At 38.7% G+C, this 18,555-nt stretch overlaps 1 protein-coding gene across 3 annotated transcripts in view; it reads left to right on the forward strand.

Moving 5' to 3' along the window:
- The first annotated feature begins 248 nt into the window (after nt 1-248).
- Nucleotides 249-18,555, forward strand: part of rab11fip2 (RAB11 family interacting protein 2 (class I)) — a 48,419-nt gene continuing 30,112 nt past the window's right edge. Inside the window, exons 1-7 of one of the 3 annotated variants that reach the window (XM_088305212.1) lie at nt 249-461; nt 1,305-1,849; nt 4,854-5,251; nt 6,689-7,043; nt 8,074-8,140; nt 10,123-10,323; nt 17,535-17,666. In XM_088305212.1, the coding sequence (XP_088161338.1) occupies nt 1,497-1,849; nt 4,854-5,251; nt 6,689-7,043; nt 8,074-8,140; nt 10,123-10,323; nt 17,535-17,564 (1,404 nt within the window). In that variant the 5' untranslated portion in view covers nt 249-461; nt 1,305-1,496 and the 3' untranslated portion in view covers nt 17,565-17,666. Of the gene's footprint in view, nt 462-1,304; nt 1,850-4,853; nt 5,252-6,688; nt 7,044-8,073; nt 8,141-10,122; nt 14,563-17,534; nt 17,667-18,555 lie in introns of those variants that run through there. The other 2 variants (XM_088305213.1, XM_088305211.1) reach the window with 2 other exon arrangements.

The following is an 18,555-nucleotide window of genomic DNA, read 5'->3' on the forward strand; positions in this document are numbered from 1 at the left end:
TTTGTAATGCTGCGTGGTTCATGTTTCTCCGTGTTTGCAAGTAGCTCTTGGGCAAACGTTGCAGCCTCTCAGGCGTTAATATCGCTCGCCTGGTTACATAATATAAACGCATTGCTCAGACCGCAAGGTAGGAAATTATGAGGTTACACTTTGCTTCATATTTTGTCGGCTTCTTTGTTTTCGCATGCCAGGCGAATGTTTTACTCGTGGGCGTGGTCTTGAGCCAAAAGCCGGCTAGTTTACTATACTATACTTCCTCAATTTCTGTTGGCGTGGGCGGAAGTGACGTCGGACACGGAAGCGGAGCTTACAGTTGCTCGAGTGCGGTTGTTAGCGAAGAAGAGTGATAACTGTAGCTTCAACTAATATTATTTTGCTGTCATCTCGCGTGGAAATAAACTATTTTGTATTAATGGAGCCAGTATGTATTGCACTGGAAGATCGTTATATATGCTTGCGAGGTAAGAATCATTGGTAGAGCTTTATGAAATTGTTAGCACGGCAGCTAGCCGATTATAGCTAATGTTAGTCGCCTGTTTGATTAAAACAATGGCAAAATCCGTACGAGAATCACCGTTTATTGAGGGCGTTAATATATTAACTTCATTTAATTGTAAGGTAAACATGGTGTTGTTCATTGTCTGTTTGTATAGGTAGAGAAACAAAACCACACCGATTCATTTCATTTACAGAACACGTTCACTGTGTTAATATATTTAAAACGTTGCTTTGCTTCACATGATGTGGTAGAATAGATAAGAGAAACAGAAATCTCTGCAAATTTATTTAAACTATTGCAATATGCCCGTCAACCTGCTGCATCACAGTGTACTGCCAGGACTAACACCATGATGCAGCATTAGATTTCGTCATACATGTAGTAAATATGTATATATTTAGATTTATATGAGCCATGTCCCTCCTGTATTAGCATCTCGCTCTCTCTCACTCTTCATATATATAAATAAATAAATAAATAAAATCCATACCAGGTCTGCCAAAGAAGATCCATGACTTGCGTCACAAAAGATATAGTTAAATTCCAAACTGAAAGTTATTCTCTTTAGAATAATCCTCCTTGTACTCTAACACATTTTCCATGACTTCTCCACCACAAATATATATTTTGTGACCCCGGTTCTGAAGCCTTTGTCTATATTTTGTGTTTGCATATTTATATATTCACGTTCATGAAGGAGAATATGTGTTATATTCCCTTGTTGATTCTAGTACTACTGCCATAAAACATTTGTGTATGTGTTTCCTTTTGTGTTAATGTAGATTTGTTTTCCCTCCCTCCACAGATGACTCAGCAGTGGCTTGCATATCTGGGTTTGTGGATTTATGAAATGTGGCTTCCTCTCCTTACCTTGTTTTATATTACATTAGGGAGGCAACAATAACATGAATAACAAATGATTGTCAAATGTCTTTTTTCACCTTACGTACTTATTTTTATAACACTATAAGAGTACCATTGCGAACCAGGACAGACAATGTCACTGGCCGAACAGTCTCAAAAGTGGTTTCCAACTCATGTCCAAGCCACTGTTCTTCAAGCTTCTGGTTTACAGCCCAAGGGCAAAAATGGCACTAATGATGCATACACTATCATCCAGCTGGGTAAGGAAAAATACTCGACATCAGTGGCAGAGAAGACACTCAACCCCGTCTGGAGAGAAGAAGCTTCCTTTGAACTACCTGGTTTACTTTTGGATGGCAACCCTGAAATCTATGAGTTGTGCTTCATTGTTATGCATCGATCCTTGGTCGGGCTTGACAAGTTCCTGGGTCAGCGAGTAATCAACCTCAACGAAGTCTTTGACAACAAGCAGCGGCAGAAAACTGAGTGAGTATTGATATTACGCTATTCTTATAGTATGGCATCGGATGTTGCTGTAAAGCTGTCCAAAACCATTATCTTGTTACGAATGTATGTTTGTACGAATATCCTTCCCTCTAATGTGCACTTGTACAAACATCTCAACCATGAAAATGAAACGATAACTAAGTGACTGCTGAAACATGTTTGCGCATGATGCCTGTAATATGGATCATCTAGACTGTCGGCAAAGAGTAGAATTAGTCTTGTGTAAATTGTGCTACAGTTACCTTCCATGTACCTTTGCTTAACTTCTTTAGTATTCATTTTAAATGCTTCTAAAATAATTTGTATGACTGTGTAACTCACTGCACAACTTTTGTTTTGGTACTGCTACTGTGTTCAGGCTTGTATAAATTGATATCTCCATGTTTTTACACGACCTCAATGGGCTTTTTTTTTATTCCATATATATGATTAGCAGTGGTTCAGTTTCGAAATGCACATGTGAGAATTGGAACATGTTTGCAGAAGTTGCATTGACTAAATTAGGTTTTCACAGGGAATGTTTTGTCATGTCACAAATTAAAATCATGATATACACTTGATTATGATGAGCAGGAGATTAGTCAGTGCATGGGGAACAATTATTCCAAACACTTCAAGGCGCAAGGGAAAAAGTGGAAAACAAATTGTTTGCACTGCTCTATCTGAATCACGAAATTATTACTTCCATTATTTCGGGGCACAATTAGGACAAAGTTCTAATATGTGGAAGTAAAACCAGAGTATAAACTTCAATTCTAAGCGGTAGCTTTGCACGTGGTTCCACATGAAATGCTGGGTTTACAAAATTTACAAATCGCGGTGAAATGGTTTTCCAAATTAAAATACTTTCAAACTGCTGATGTTTTCCTCATACCGAGACACCAGATTCACAAGTAAGCAAGCCACTAGTTATAGCAGGCAAACTATTGTGTTTATGTTCTAAGGTTTAGCAATGGGTCTACTTTGGATTTTTTTTGCCCAATTACTAACGTGGGTGCCACAAATTGGCCTCATCGGAACTAGTAACACTGGTTAAACATGAAATGTTAGACACCCGTCTATCAATTTTCAATACTGCTTGGGTAATGGGTGAGCTGGAGCCTATCCCACCTGACATTGGCCAGGATTCAGGGTACACCTTGAACTGGTCGCCAGTCAATTGCTGGTCACAAAAAGAAGCCTTCAGGCTCACATTGCCTCCTAAGGACAATTTAGAGTCTTCAATGAATTTAACACGCATGTTTTTGGAATGTGGAACGAAACGTAGGAACACGGAATCATGGGGGCAACATGCAAACTCTACAATAAGGCGAGATTTGTACCACCACCCTTAGTGCAGGGAGGCATATGTGCTAACCGCATTATGACTATGCCGTCTCATGTTAAACAGCTTTATAAGCCAACATTAAATCAAAGAAAAACAGTTTGTTGTCTCTGAAGTAATGTTGTTTGCCTTATATTATTGTCTTTCTTACCTTACGTTTGTATTTCTACTGACTGATGAAAGGCAGAGCACAGACTGTGAAAAATGTGATTTTCCCAAAGCAAAGAGTAAACTAAAAGATTGATTTGACCCCTACATCACACATGCTGTTGCTTAACCCGACATTAAGGAAACAGGAACCGATCGACTAAATTGGATCTGGTGTTAATTAGCTCGCCAACATTAAAATACATTAGCACTTCCTCTGTGCCCATCAGTTTAGAGAATTGCAATATGTTATAATCAGTGTGAAAGTGGGACATATTTTTTCCCCATTTGTGCCTGAGCTGATTCACTTCAAGGCCATGGACCTTTTCAGCTGAGTGTTGGTAATGGATATGGCCCATATTGCTTGTTGGCCTATTCCGACACTCCAGGAAAGTCTGACAATGACTCCAAGACCCTAGAGACGCTACGAGCACATTTCACTGTCTGTGTGCTGCATTTGCTGCAGCCCATTTGTGATGTTTTTGAACTGACATATTGGGGAGGAAAGACTGTCTCGATATCTGAGCAGGCAGCCCATAATTATCGCACACCTGTGTTTGTTGATTGTGAGGAGTTTCCCAGCGGTCCAGGGGCCAAGCAGGAGGTTTGTGGTTCCAAGCGCAGGGAGGTTTATCTTGGCCTTGAGACACAGTTGAGCTGCTGTGCCGGCCCCAAAGCAGCGGCATGCTGTGGCTGCTGATCTGACTGAGCGTGGCGTGCAGCCTGGGAAATGGACTCTTCATGACTCGGCTACCGGGCCACGGGCTTGATGGTTAACAATAGCCCTCAGCAGCTGCAGTTCTTTATTCCATATCGATATTGCTTGCATTGAGCAATACTACCGTCGCATTAAAAACTAAAACTGTGTGCTAAAGAAGGATAAGCTTATTTATTTGTTAATTTTTCAATCCAATTTTTCAATTAGTAATTTGCATTTGACTTCAGGTGATGTCACATTGTTGATTGATGGCAAAAGGTCATGGATTTACTTGATTTATAAATAGTGGCTTGCTGAATTGCCTTTTTTTACAGTTCTCATAACACAGAGGATATGACTGATTAGCACGCATGAAATGGCCGGTCACCCTGCAATTCAATGTCCCAGTTGCTTGTCTTTGCAGTTCTGAACAAAGGCCAGATTTGTGCAAATGCCACTTTATTTTGAAAGCACAAATCCCATTACTTCCAGTTGAAAACACAGGGAGGTTAAATGAATAGGAGCCCAAAAGGAAGCCTGAAATACTCCTATTCAAGCACATCCCATTTCATATATTGTGTTTTATAAAGAATCATGTTTGTCTTGAATGACAGATTCTTCAAAAATCAAAGGATTTGATCCTCTGAATTGGTGTCAAGATTTTGGATTAGTATGCTCAAATTAACCTTGTATGGCATTCTTGAGTTCTGCTTAAACAGATAATCAACATAGATAAATCCTCTGCTTTTGTTTTGATTTTAGATATAAAAATGTCCCCATTGAACATGCTAAGCTTTCTCTATTTTTCATTTTAGCTGGTACATCTTGCAGTCCAAGCCATCAAAGAAGAAGAAGGAGCGAGGACGCATCCAAGTCAGCATCCAGTTCATGCGGAATAATATGACTGCCAGTATGTTTGACCTCTCCATAAAGGAGAAGCCCCGCTCGCCTTTTTCGAAACTAAAGGTTAAAATCAAGGGTCGCAAACATGACGGTGACACGTCTTCAGCCATCTTACCTCGCTCTGCAGCATGCGACTTGGACCCTAATTATCATCCAACTGCCCCAGAACCGCGAGCTCAGCGCGAAACCAAGGCTAAGAGATCGCTACTCTCTGGGTCTCACAAACTCTCTGCAGCCCACTCCATGTCAGATCTCATTGGAACCCACTTTCGACCCAAACTGGACTCAATGAATTCCATAGAAGAAAGTGGTGAGTAGCCGAAATGTTGGTAATCTTTTTTTTTTTTTTTTGATGTCGAAAGGACCTATGGAAATACAAGATTATATCTTGCCCTCGTGGATAAAAGTAGAAGAAACACATTGCAGCTGAATTATCTACCTTACAATTTTTAATGCCATAATTCATGCCATGCTTTTTTATGCGGTCACATGTATATGTCAGTATGCATGACAGAGCCACTGGAATGTACACAAGTTGTACAATAATGTAAAAACAAATACATGTGATTTCTCCAAATGTTTTACCTCAAAGGAGTTTGAGGTTAATGAGGTCACACTTACACTTATACATTCGCCTAATTCTATTTCAATTAATGATACAGATGAAGCCAATACAATAAACCCGCACATTACAAGAGATACAATTAGACAAAGCAAAGAGTTCTCTCTCGAATACCTTTATCGTCTTCAAATGTCATTGTGCCCGGCCAGCACAAATTCAAGGAACATTGTACCAGATGCGACAAAGGAGCCCCAGCACATAAGCAGTTATTACTATTCAAAATAAAGATCTGGGAAAAAAAAGGCTAAATATAGTCAATTTTATTTTAAAATGTAATATCTACCATTAAATTAATTTTAAGATAAAATAAAAAACGAATTAATTAAAGATAAAATTCAAAAACAGTTCTATTGATGTCACGTAATTTTCAATAGTGCATATCACCAAACAGTCGCAGGTCACATAAAGACGAACAACACACCGTCACTGAGCGGGAACTCGCACACAAGTCACATCAGCAATACACAATTCTATTGATTAAAGATACAATTCAATAAAACAGACATTAAGAGAAATTATGCCATTCAAAATGTACATAGTAATGTAAAAGAAAGATATACTGTTTTTGTGTACTTTGTGGGACATTTGTAATTTTCTGGCTAACACCGGAGCTTTCTTGTCCTTTACCCTTCAATGCGTATCCATCAAACCGTGTTTGATTGTGGTTGTATGCACAATATCATAACAATAAGAGTTTCACTGAGGTAACTAGTCACTTATTTGAACGAAGTTAAGCCACACATTGGTTCGGCTATAATCAACTTACTGATTATATATTTGAAGACACCTGTGATGCTAATTAGAGGAGACACATTGGTTGTCCTGATGGTTAAAATTCTTTTCTTTTCTTTTCTTGGGCTACTGTCATTTTGGCCCGTTTCATTAGTTGTTTTGTTTTTTTTTAAATAATTTTGTTGGCCCACAATTAAACAGCAATGACTGATCTCGGTTGGTTAATTTTCATTACATTTTTATCAGTACTTTTGTTAGATAGTAGTTGTTTGTATTGCCTTTGTGGGTTTTTCTTTCATTAACAGAGGGGTATCAACAATTTTGTCTATCTGTAATCTTTAAAGGCCCATAAACATTGATGAATCATGTAATGACTTTGCTCCTTGGGTGCAGGTACAGCTGGTCCTTACAGGCGTTCCCAGAGTGAGGTACCAGGCCTCCAAGACAACGAGGCACACAGTGACCCTTTTCCTGATATCAGTGACACCCTGCCACAGAAGTATGCCACGCTCCCACGCAACCGCAACCCATTCGAGGGGGAGCAAGGGCAGCTGTGGGACAAGCCCAAGGAGAAAAAGGAGAAGATCAGCCTTCTTGAACGCATGACCGGAAAGAAGGATGGCCGCAAGACCAGCAATGGGGGTCGTTCGGGCAGCTCGGGCAGTTCTGGTGACCTGCGCTCTCCCAACCCATTTAGTGGCGACACACAAGTACCTAGTAACCCTTTCAGCTCCAACTACAAAACAAGGTACATACTGTTTGATAATACATGCTGTACCGTTGTCATGTTTTCATAAAACAGAGATCTTGCTTTCCCATGACCATGAGACGGAACCCAGGTTGACAGCGCCCAATCTACAGGATGTTTACAGTATTCTCATTAGCCTTAGAAAGCTTCTCTCATGGACTCCCTTCTTTGTCTCAGTCTGTTGTTAAATGTTTTTATTTCCAATGGGCCTGTTATGTCTTTTCCTGCCTTCCATAGAGAGTTTAGGAACACTGTGACTACATTTTGCTTTATCAGAGTAGAAGGTGTCATTAGAGGCTCTTTAGAGAGCTTTGGCTTGATAACAGAGCCCTCTGAGCAATCATAATGAGATTTTTTAAAGTGATAGACCACTCAATTAACCACTTATCTTTACAGGTCCATCATCTTAAATGCAGTGTGTATCATCCAGTAGCTCATTGGTCAGTTGTAATGTAGTACATTCATACTTTGAAGCGCTTTAATGTATATAATTAATAGGGATGTCCCGATCACAATTTTTGGGCAACAGAGTCTGAGTCTGAATCTTTGGATTTAAGTATTTGCCAATACAAAGTCTCAATCCAAAACCTTTGCAATAAATTAAGAAAGAAAATATACGTTGACAGCTTTATATCACGCAAGGCAGATTTAGGCTATTTTAGAAGTGTCCTACACAATTTACTTTCTTCTGCACCACATAGTGCAAAATGAAATTAAGACGTTACTGTTCCATTTGACAAGACACATACAATTTTGGATTTGGTCACTGTGTGACCTAGTTCAGAAAATGATGAAAACACTTTGCCCTGATCAGCTGAAAATCATGTGATCAGCCCCAATTTCGGATCAGGACATCCCTTATAATTAAACGGATTTCTAATGTCAAAGCTGTAGTTCGGTGTTTAAGCACAGCAGTGTGTTTCTTTTGTCAAGTATCCAAACCTGATGTTTTTATTCCCCCCACAGGAAATGAAAATTTCAATTGCATCTATAATTTAATGAGCTGTCCTTCTGTTTGTTTGCTTTACAGTGACAAAAAGCCAAATGAAAACGCCACCATGAGCCAAGGGAGCAGGGAGACCTACGCCTTGAAAAATGTGAGACATTGAGCACAACTTAGCAAGTCAAACAATGATTCGTCATTCAATTCTGTTGCAAGTTGTCACTTTTACTTGAACTGAAAATGCAAGAATGGACTTGTAAGATTTTGACACTTTGTAATGGAGAACAAGTCTCAGGTCTCATTTGTCGCAGCAGCTGGTGACATTGATCACTGTGGCCTCTAAAAATTCAGATGTGCTATTCAACTAATTAGCAGCTGCACACTCATATCATCATGTCTGCTCTGAATATGAACTACACTGTGAAATATTCATGAGGTTAGTTAAAATCTTTGGTTTGTATATGAACATAGTTGGGGAAAAGGCATGTAAATATGACTTTGGTTTGATAATATTTACACAATACTTATACTTAGTTATCTTATATAATGTCTCTGTTCTCAGAAACTTTAAATGTGTGATCTACTGCCCTACAAATTTGGTATCTACACTAGCGCAAGCGATGCCTAAATGAGAAAGGGGATGCTGATAATGGCTTTCGTCACCTTTCTGTGCGAGTGTTGAGGTCTGTCATTATCCACACATGTGCCCCTGCACATGCTGCACTGGCTTGCAGAAATGCCAGCTCCCATTTCCTCCTCTTCAAGGCCCTAATTAACCACATGCAGGGTGAGGGGGGATAACACACACATTTCAAAGGATGAAGCTTTTACATTCTCAAAGCTGAGCTCATTAGAAACGGTAATGACACAACTGGAGAATGGCAAATGTTCGCCTTATCTTCTCCTCAACTACTGATCGTAGAGAAATAGTCATCATTACTTTGCCAGTTCATGGTCAAATCTAGACCTTTACCACCTGCGACTGAAGCTCATTTCATTGTTAGAGAATAACAATGTAGGCTCAAAACACTGTATGTGAACCCAACATCTCTTCCCTTACAATGGTCAGTTCTCTTTTTCCTCTCTGAAATGGCCCAAGGGTTGTATCTTTTAATTAGATGCATTTTTTTATCTTCAGTAGGCAAAATCTTTGAGAATTTTCATTTTGGCCAGTGTCTCCCTCCTCCTAAGTAGCCTTTGTGCTCATGGAGTGATAAGACACCTGGCAAACAGTCCAATTCCGAGGCATTCTGCATTGTCTTTGCTCTGCAGTGGTCTTATGACTGAGGGATGGGAGTGCATGATGATAACTCCGGTATTTTAAACAGTCAAGCCTTTGCTGCACTACCGATTTGGGGGAGGATGCCCAGCATTACTGTGATAAAGTGCTCCCTCATTAAAAACGATTACCGCTCCTGTTCTCATACAAGAGCTGCCTAAACAGAACCATGGTGTTGCGCTTTAATAGAGAGTTCTCATATGAGTGATGGGAGGGTGGAAAGGTCTCTCTTTACATCCGCCAAGGAGATGTAAAAGGCTCGTTGTGTCAGAAAAATTCCAAGACTGGTTTCAAAGGAGGTATATTTCAAATCCAGAGAGAGTGTGTTCCGGGATCCTCTACAGTTGTCACAGCCATCTTGATGTTGTCCGCATCCCCTTGATGCCGCCCTTGAGCTTGGGAAAGAGAAAAAAAAATAGCAGCCAGTTCGGTGACTACAGGGAGGTTCCTCAGGCAGGCCCTGGAAAAGTTTGGTGCTCTGGGCATTGGACCTCAATCACAGTCTGTGTATGCACAAATTAGGACAAATGTGCATATGAACACTTGATTGGGAAAAAAAAATCAGTGATTCAACAATATCCTATTAGTTGAATTGAACTGCTCAAAATCATGTGTATGCACTAATTATAAGGCTTTTGGAAAAAAAATGTTGGATACATACAACATTTGGATACTTTGAAATACACAATTTTGTGATACTGGTCCTGGACCTTTTCAGACAGACGATGTACACTCCACTTGGCCAGTGACCCGCCAGCCAGCCTTTATTTACAATACTAAGCAAAAGATAAACATAACACATCTCTTATTCTGACATCAGTTTCAATTTTTGTTGTCTCTTGTCTTTCCGTGACCAGGAAGTGTCACAGGGGAGTATGGCACCCTACAGAAACTTGTCTTTTGAGGAAGTGGTGCAGGATCTCATCAAGCAGAAAGATGTGGTGAAAAAGAAAGACGCCCACATCAGGGAGCTGGAGGACTACATAGATAACCTGCTGGTGCGTGTCATGGAGGAAACGCCAAGCATACTGCGGACACCCTATGAGCCTAAGAAAAAGGCAGGTAAACTCAATAAAAATAAAAAGTAGATGCACCAACAAGAGACTACCATAGAGAAGAGTGGGGTAGTAGTTTGCCCATCAGTATCTCGGGGTAAATGAAGTGGAAGGAAAAGTTCATGATTTTTCAATAGGAATCTTAATAGAACACACTTATCCTTTTCTCCAAGTCCAGTTACATATTTCCAATCATGAACAGTTAAAAGTGACCAATACTGTGCATTTTAGGTACTTACAGAAACTCATCAGTGTGTTTAAATCAAATGCGGTGATTTCTCACAGCTCTGTTTCAATTTTAGTGTTTGCACTTGTGAGGCAACAGCACTGTTGCACACTCAGCTGCTCTCATGTGCTTACAAGCTGTGGAGGTCAAAAAGAAGCCAAATTTATGTTTACTACAGGCTGTGGAAGCAAACATATGCTGTTTGTTAAAACGTTATGGCGATCAAACCATTTGTAACTCTTATGTTTACACATTTTAAATCTGCCACATTTAGCCTGTTTTATAATTCTCAGATTGGCTCTCCTCTTGCTTACTATTGTTTCAAATGAACAAAGTCTACATTCTTAATTTTAGTCCTGAGGTTGTGCTAACTTTTGTTTTAATTGTGAAGGCTATCATTTAAGGGTATTTGTAAAAAAAAAAAAAAAAAATAGCTGGAAATGATATTTATACTTGAAGTGCAATAATCCTAATTCAAGCATGTTGCTTTATGTAATGATGGAATTGAATTACATATTTCATTCTGTCTCACCTTTAAATGATGCAGGGGAAAGCTTTTTTTTGTGACTTGTTTCCTGGCCTTCTTCTCATTCAATACAAAGTACCGGGGCATTTGTATTGATTGACGCTGACACAGCTCTGTTACATTTGAATACTAATGTGTATGTAAGGTACTTTATGTCAGATTGCTACTGTATCCGACGAATACCATGCCTATGACTTCTGCGTGTGTGTCTTACACTGGTACAAAAAGGCTTGTTTGATGGATTTATACGGCTATGTCTAGTCCTATTCTGTTTAAATATTGTTTTTGTATGTCTTGTTCCACAGTATATGACAGCACTTTTCTTTGTTTGTCTATCTTCTGAACAGACCAAACACAATCAATATCAATCATCATGTCTTCCCTTCAAAGTCGGTAAATTTCTTTTGACAGACACTGTAAACTCAATTGCATCTATGTTGTCATCACATTCAAATATTCAGTTGCTGTCCCTGATAGGGACAAAATTAATGTTTAAAAAAAGAAAAGAAAAAAAAGTCATGCACCCATATTTAGGTTTACATTTATTTATTCCATTAAAAGAAAGCAGCATCTTGCACAGTGTTAAATCACGTATTGGCGGTATGGCAGTCTTACACCCAAAGTTACATTTGATGACTTTAATCACCTTCTCCTGTTGATTATTTTAGTTTTAGGAATATTTAGTTCCAACTTTGCTCTTCATGGTACCAAATCCACAGGTGAGGTTGAGTGTCCCTTCAAAATTATTTGTTGTGGCAAGCAACATAATTATCCGCTGCCAGTAAAGTCGTTATTTTACCTGAATGTATATGATTTTGTACAGAAAGCCAAACTCTTTTATTCGTGAATGTATTTCCATTGAAATGCAACATTGTGTCATATGTAAAGATTAATAGTGTCATTGAACCCTGCTTGCCTGTGAGTTATTTTGAAATTCCAAATGGGCATGATAACCATGAGCAAAAATATTGGTGGAGTAAAATTACTGCTGGAAATGCCCTTTTATATCAGTTTAAAACAAAAATAATTATATTTTCCCCTACGTTGAACACGATTTATTTTCCCCAAAAATATTGAATATTTGTTGCGTTCCAAAATGTGTACAATGAAAAAAAAGAAATGCTAATATTCTTACCCTGTTTTAATTCCCCTTAGCTAATTGCAGTGTCCCATCACTGATGAGATATTTTTAGTACAGACCGGCAGGCTGGTCATGTCCTTTGCTAACTCAGACTTGTTGGCAGCATATTTTTTATTTATATTCTTTAAGGACAAGTCACATTAATCAGCATAGCAAAAAGACCTTCGCAAGTATGACAGAGTTAGCACAGTTACTCTTCCTGTAACAGCTCAGCCCTCCCCTCTCTGCTCAGCCAAGAAGTCGAAAAAAAAGTGGCTGGCTTCTCGTCATTAACTCTGCAAACAGGTAATCGTGTTGTAGTTGCTTACAAGTCCCCTAAAAAAAGAAGAAAAGCTCATTGACAGGCGGTTTTTGTGGTAATTGAAACCTTGACTATTTAAAACCATGGTAAACTGTCAAGCTGGCAATTGCCCCATGCCTTTTTCCAAAGAAAAGTATTTCATTTAAATGAGTATAATTTGACTCAATTATTGGATTGATAATGGAGATGTTTGTGTATTTTATTTACATTTTTGTCACAGTTGCGGTTTAATGGTGGAAAGCTGTGTGATTTAGCTGTTAGCGCATTTCAGCATGGATACTGTTCTAAATGTGTAGATAAGAACCAGTTTTCCATTCAGGAAAATCCCCTCACTGATTGCCTTCGAATACTGTATGTGCTCCAGTGTGACCTCTCGTTACACACTCGTTTCCGACTGCTTTAAGTGAGTATGCATCGTTAGCAAGCTGAAATGGACCTCACCCACGGGTATTAATATTTCTATTGTATTCTACCCTTTCATTATCACATTCCTTTTATAGTTGGCTTGCTGTTCATTTTTATTTTTTTTATTTGTTGTGCTTTAAAATATTTGAAAATGCATTAATTGTGGATTTACTAGTCCAGAAAAAAAAAACGCAAATTGTAGACCATCTGTTTTTCATCCAACTTAAACTTCATTGTGGCAAACTGATTTGAAATTCAACCTCAGGAATTTAAATTATTTTTTAACGCGGGCATTTTTATTGCTAAGGATGATCCTACAAGCCAAATAAATCTATAGATTACCATCAGCATGATAGACAACAGCATGCAATTTATGTTTATTCCCACCAGGTGCCTGCAGAGTGAAGGCATGCAGCAGCTATCTGCTGTACTCAAATGATGAAATATGAATACTAAGAATGAGATACATTAAACATTGAACACATTTGGACCCTGAAGGGGATTTAGTTCACATGAAAGAGAGTGATTGTGTTGAAATGAATTAATTTTGCCTGTCATTTTTTTGCCTTTTAGCTTGATTGCTACATTTGCTTTATGCTGTAATATAATTTGGTTCTTTGGTAGATGTCAGACTGCAACACGTAAATCTAAAATGAAGAGCATTTTCAAATCATTTTCTAGCGCAACGCTGAAAAGGGGTGACTATCATTATTGTACTTCTTCTTAGCAGCCTCTTTGCATAATGTTTTTCATCCAGTCAGTGCCGCTTTTTGAATATGCAAAACACTAAATATGCTTGGAGGTAATGTTTCCTGTAAAATCCACAACTATTCTCAACACAGCAATCAGAATCAGTCACATGGCCATAACATGTCCGATTGATGTGTAGAATTGTTGTGGGTGATTGTAGCCCACTCCATGAAACATTGCAAATGTTTTGACTCACGAGTGGTGAGGATTATTTTCTTGTAGTCTTCTTGTTCTGCTTTGTATAGCAGTTCGACACCATTTTATGTATGACTCAATTTGATTGTACAACTCACTTATGCAATGCGATGAGTTAAGTTGACCAACATACAGCTGACAGAGATTTGGGTTCTGAATGGTTCTCTGTTCTTCCAAATAATTCATTGATATGCCCTTTAGTATAACTGACAGTATGAAGTCATTGTATGCTCTTTTAATCATCTCAATAAAAAAAACATTTTTGGTCATATTCTAAAACACAACCCTTCTGCTTGAACAGTGTGTAAAGTGTAGGTGCCTGAAAGGTTGGTGGTACAGTAAACTGACGTATATTACATTAATATTTGCCTTCTGTGGCCAGTTTGAGGTTTTTAAACCAGCATGTTTGGAAATAAGGTTGTATAGACTTTTTTTGGTGCAGGGGGGTTTAGGAACACAGTTGTGTTTAAGGTTTAAGCAAAAGTAGTTCAGAAATGGTGGCTGTAATATCAAGTGCCAATTGTAACAGTAGTCCTTCAAATGAATGCTTACTCATACTTAATGATTAAACAATTGCAAAAATCCTGTTAAGCAACACTATTACTTTTGCTGTAATTGAATTACAAAAGTACTCTGGATGTTTTTGAAAGGCGCAAGCAAGATTGTATTGTCCTTTTCAATAAAGTCACTCGAAATAATACTGACTCACTGCTCTTGTGTTAATTTGTGGACGCAATACAAAAACAAAAATGAAATGTGTGTTGTGCAATTTAATCACAGTAGATTATGTCAGTTATGCAAAACCAAGTACTTTCTTTTCAATGTTATGGGGAGTCATTATCCTCCCACTGGCAGTTAAACCATAATCAACTTTTATGTCTGTATTAATTATGTTGCATTTTATTTGCGTTCTCCCTTCATAAAGCAGAAATTCCCAATACTTTGAGTTTCAGGATTACTTGTTTAAAACTCCACTCATTGGTCAATGTGTTGAAATAGACTGTGTGAAAGGTTTAGTAACCAAAAACATGTTGACTGCTTGCAGTTTGTCAGCTGCAAACAGAAACAAAACAATAACCCATGAAACAAATTCACACTTTCACAATACTTCGGATGATTTTGAATAAGGATTATTACTAAACTGGAGATGTAGCCGTCCTCAAAGAGCTAATTCCCTACATGAGTCATGATTAAATTTTCATCCCGAGTGATCAACTGCTTTGGAAGACACTGAACCCAAATTTGTTTGTAATGGGGCTTTCTTTAGGTGTCACCTGTTGTATTCATGAACTAATTGGCAAGCTCATTGTCATCTTTACATGTACATCACCAGCTCAGATTACAAACGTGGCAGCTTGCGCAGCGCTGGCACGTGTCACCTGTGTGCCTTCTAAATTAAAGCCCATTAGCTCCATGTGCTTTATATCATATTGCTGTAATTTGAGGAAATATCCAACAAATTCTTTGGCTGCAGTACAGCCCGACTGTGCCATAGAGGGCCACCCCTGGGTCACCTGCATGCACGCCTTTTAAATATGGATGGGCCTCATAGTGGAGGATCAGTGTCACCCCGCACGCGTCTGTAGATGTGATGGCCTCAGGCAGTCATGGAAAAACTTGTTTGAGAAGAAATTCAGCAGATGGAGGAGGTGTTGCAAGAGAAAAGCAGACCTTTATGGGAAGCTGCCCTGCACTTGGTAGAGGGACCATGGGCCAGATGTCAAGGTTAACCCCCTTCAACTCCCCAGAGTGTCGACTCCACCCTGTCTTCTAACGCAGGACTCTTTTGTTGCATAGTTAGCTCATCTAAAAAGCTCAGCTGGTGCTTGGGATAAATCAGGTGTCAAACGTGCTGTCGATCCTAATGTTGGCTATTGTGTTGAAGGCATTGTCTCTCTGATAGCTGCCACGCGTCTGCTATCAGGTGAACAAAGACAGATGACAACTAGAGGAAAGACACAATGTGTCAACACCAGACACTGGCCCCAACTCATTCAGATCACAAAGGGTATCTCCATCGAGTGACGATCACATAAGAGCCAATGCAAGAGCTCTCAAAACTCAAAATAGAATAATGGTCAATTTTCATTAGACCTGTCAGTAAATTATTTCATTATATATTCATTGTTTTGGTTGTAGTTCTTAGAAACATTTTATGCCTTCTGGCAGTCAGTCAGGGCTACGTACTGTTACTATGACTCTAATGCGCAATACTGTGATTGTAAAAAAATGTGAAAACTAAAGGTGTGTTAATTTTATAAGTGCTGAGAATTTTAATTCCCACTTTTTTTCCAGTTATTTTTCAAGACATTGAAAAAAATAGTGTATTGTTCTTGTAAGAACATCTAAGTATCCTAGAGGTATGAATAAATTAGAATACTGTGAAAGACTATATTCCGCTAATTTCATTTAAAAAGTGAAACTTATAGAATGCATATAAAAAGTCTAGACACGCCTGTTCAAATTCCAGCTTTTTGTAAAATTTATAAAATGAGACTTTGAAAATTGGCTTTGTGCAAAATGAAGTGATTTTTTTAAGGCACCCCAGACACTGAGAATATGTTCTATGCAGGGCCACTAGTTGAAACGTAGAATTCTAATTAATATTGCGTTTGTGGAATATGAGGTCAACAGTAAAATCCACCCATTTTTGTCCATCGCTGGAGGCGGCCATTTTGCCACTTGCTGTTGACTGAAAATGACATCACTGCTGCTCAGCTCACATAACGACCAATCGTGGCTCAGTTTTAGAAAACAGTTTACCCGTGATTGGTCATTATCCGACCTGCGCAAATCTGACATTTTCAGTCGACAGAAGTGACAAAATGGCTGCCCCTGTGATGCCTAAAACTGAGTGGATTTTGCTCCTTAACTCATATTGCACAAACGCAATATTAATCAGAATGCCATGTTTAGGCTAATGAAGGCACAGAGAACATTTTATTCCAATTTTTCGGTGATCTTGGATTCAATTCTGGGCTCCGGCCTTCCTGTATGGAGTTTGCATGTTCTCCTCGTTGCTATGTGTGTTTTCACGGGTCCTCCAGTTCCCTCCTTCATTCCAAAAACATGCATGCAGATTAATTGAACACTCTAAATTGTCTCTAGGTGTGATTGTGAGTGTGAGTGGTTGTTAGTCTTTGTGTGCCCTGCGATAACCTGGCAATGAGTTAAGAGTGTCCCCCTCCTACTGCCCGCAGACAGCTGGGATAGGCTCTAGCACGCCTGTGACCCTCGTGAGAAGAAGTATTTTGTTTTTAAACTGACAATTTTGGTATCAGTCTGAGCAAAACCAAAGTTCCAGGATGACCTCATTATCACTGTCTGAGCTGCATGTGTATGTTAATTCTATAACATAAAAGCTTAAAAGAGTTAAAAAAAAAGTAAAAAAAAAAAATATATATATATATACACACACACACCATGTTAAATATTCTGTAAAGGGCTTTGTTACAGCTGCAGCTCCATTGCATATAAAATCTGCTCAGTTTGAACTTTGGTGGTCATCAGCAGGCAAACAGCATCAAACAGGTTGCTCGTTGCTTACGTGAAGTGCCGTTTACTTTGCAGTGGGATAGATCCCATTAAAATTTTACTGCAGTAGTTTGCTAAAGCCATGCTAAAACTAGAGTAATACAATCAATCAATCAGTCATCTCCTGACTTCACAGCACAGAGGAGCCCTGCTGGAATGCTGCTAAGCTGCAGATGTACCAGCCAAATTATTCCAGAGGGGGAATTACCAGGCCATAAATCCAGACTCCATGAAGTCAACTGCAGCCTATTTCACGGTCAGAAAAAAAAAGAAAAATCCATGCAAGTTATTAGTTGTTATCATTACCTCCATAAAGTGTGTTTCGTTGAAAGGAGCTCAAGTGGCTCAGGACAGATCTAAACATGTTTGCATATAAACATACATGGCCTTGAATAACGCAGACCTCCACCATGTTGTGGCAAGTCTTTTTAAATGAATGGTCTATGACATAGATGTCAAACTCAAGACAGGGGGGCGGATCTGTCAATTAATTTAATGAGGACTCCCAATGCAGGAAAATTCTGTGTTCCTGATTTTTTTTCAAAATGGATTTGTTCTTTTCATTTTGGCGGCAAGTCTTTTTCCTCCACTTCTTACACATATCCATCACGACAGCCGCTTGTCCAATAAAGTACGATTAAGCGTTAGATATTCTAAATTTAGTGACTTGTCATGCAATTCAAACGAAGCCTTAATGGTTCTAGTGAAACAAAAAATCATGTGGTTAATGTTCCAAGAGCAACAAGAGCTACCAGATCAGTCCTGTGCATGTTCTGTCGGTTGAACACAAATCTCAGTAAATTATGATCTTACACAAAGTACTGTAAAATTCTCACGTAAGACTACTTTTGCCGAGATCCATGTCTAAAGTCAAACACCTCATCTTCCTTAAGATGTTTTTTATTTAACCAACCTTTCAAGAAAATTACATTTTTTCCAGAGTTTTTTTTTGCTTCCGGTGTTTCAAAAGGGAGTTCAAATGTCACCACAGGACTACGAGTGATGACAAAGTTGAAAAAATTGTGAATCACCTTCCAAGCATAAACACTTCAACTTCTTGCCAGTCTGTGACCACTGCTTCATCAAAAATAGGCTTGAAAACACTTTTTTGTGTGTGTGTGTTTTATAACAACAAAATTAATTTGTTTTTATACTAT

The sequence above is a fragment of the Idiotropiscis lumnitzeri genome, chromosome 9 (assembly GCF_059441095.1).
Source record: "Idiotropiscis lumnitzeri isolate Australia: NSW breed Sydney's pygmy pipehorse chromosome 9, RoL_Ilum_1.0, whole genome shotgun sequence".
In the NCBI taxonomy this organism is placed as follows: Eukaryota; Metazoa; Chordata; class Actinopteri; order Syngnathiformes; family Syngnathidae; genus Idiotropiscis; species Idiotropiscis lumnitzeri.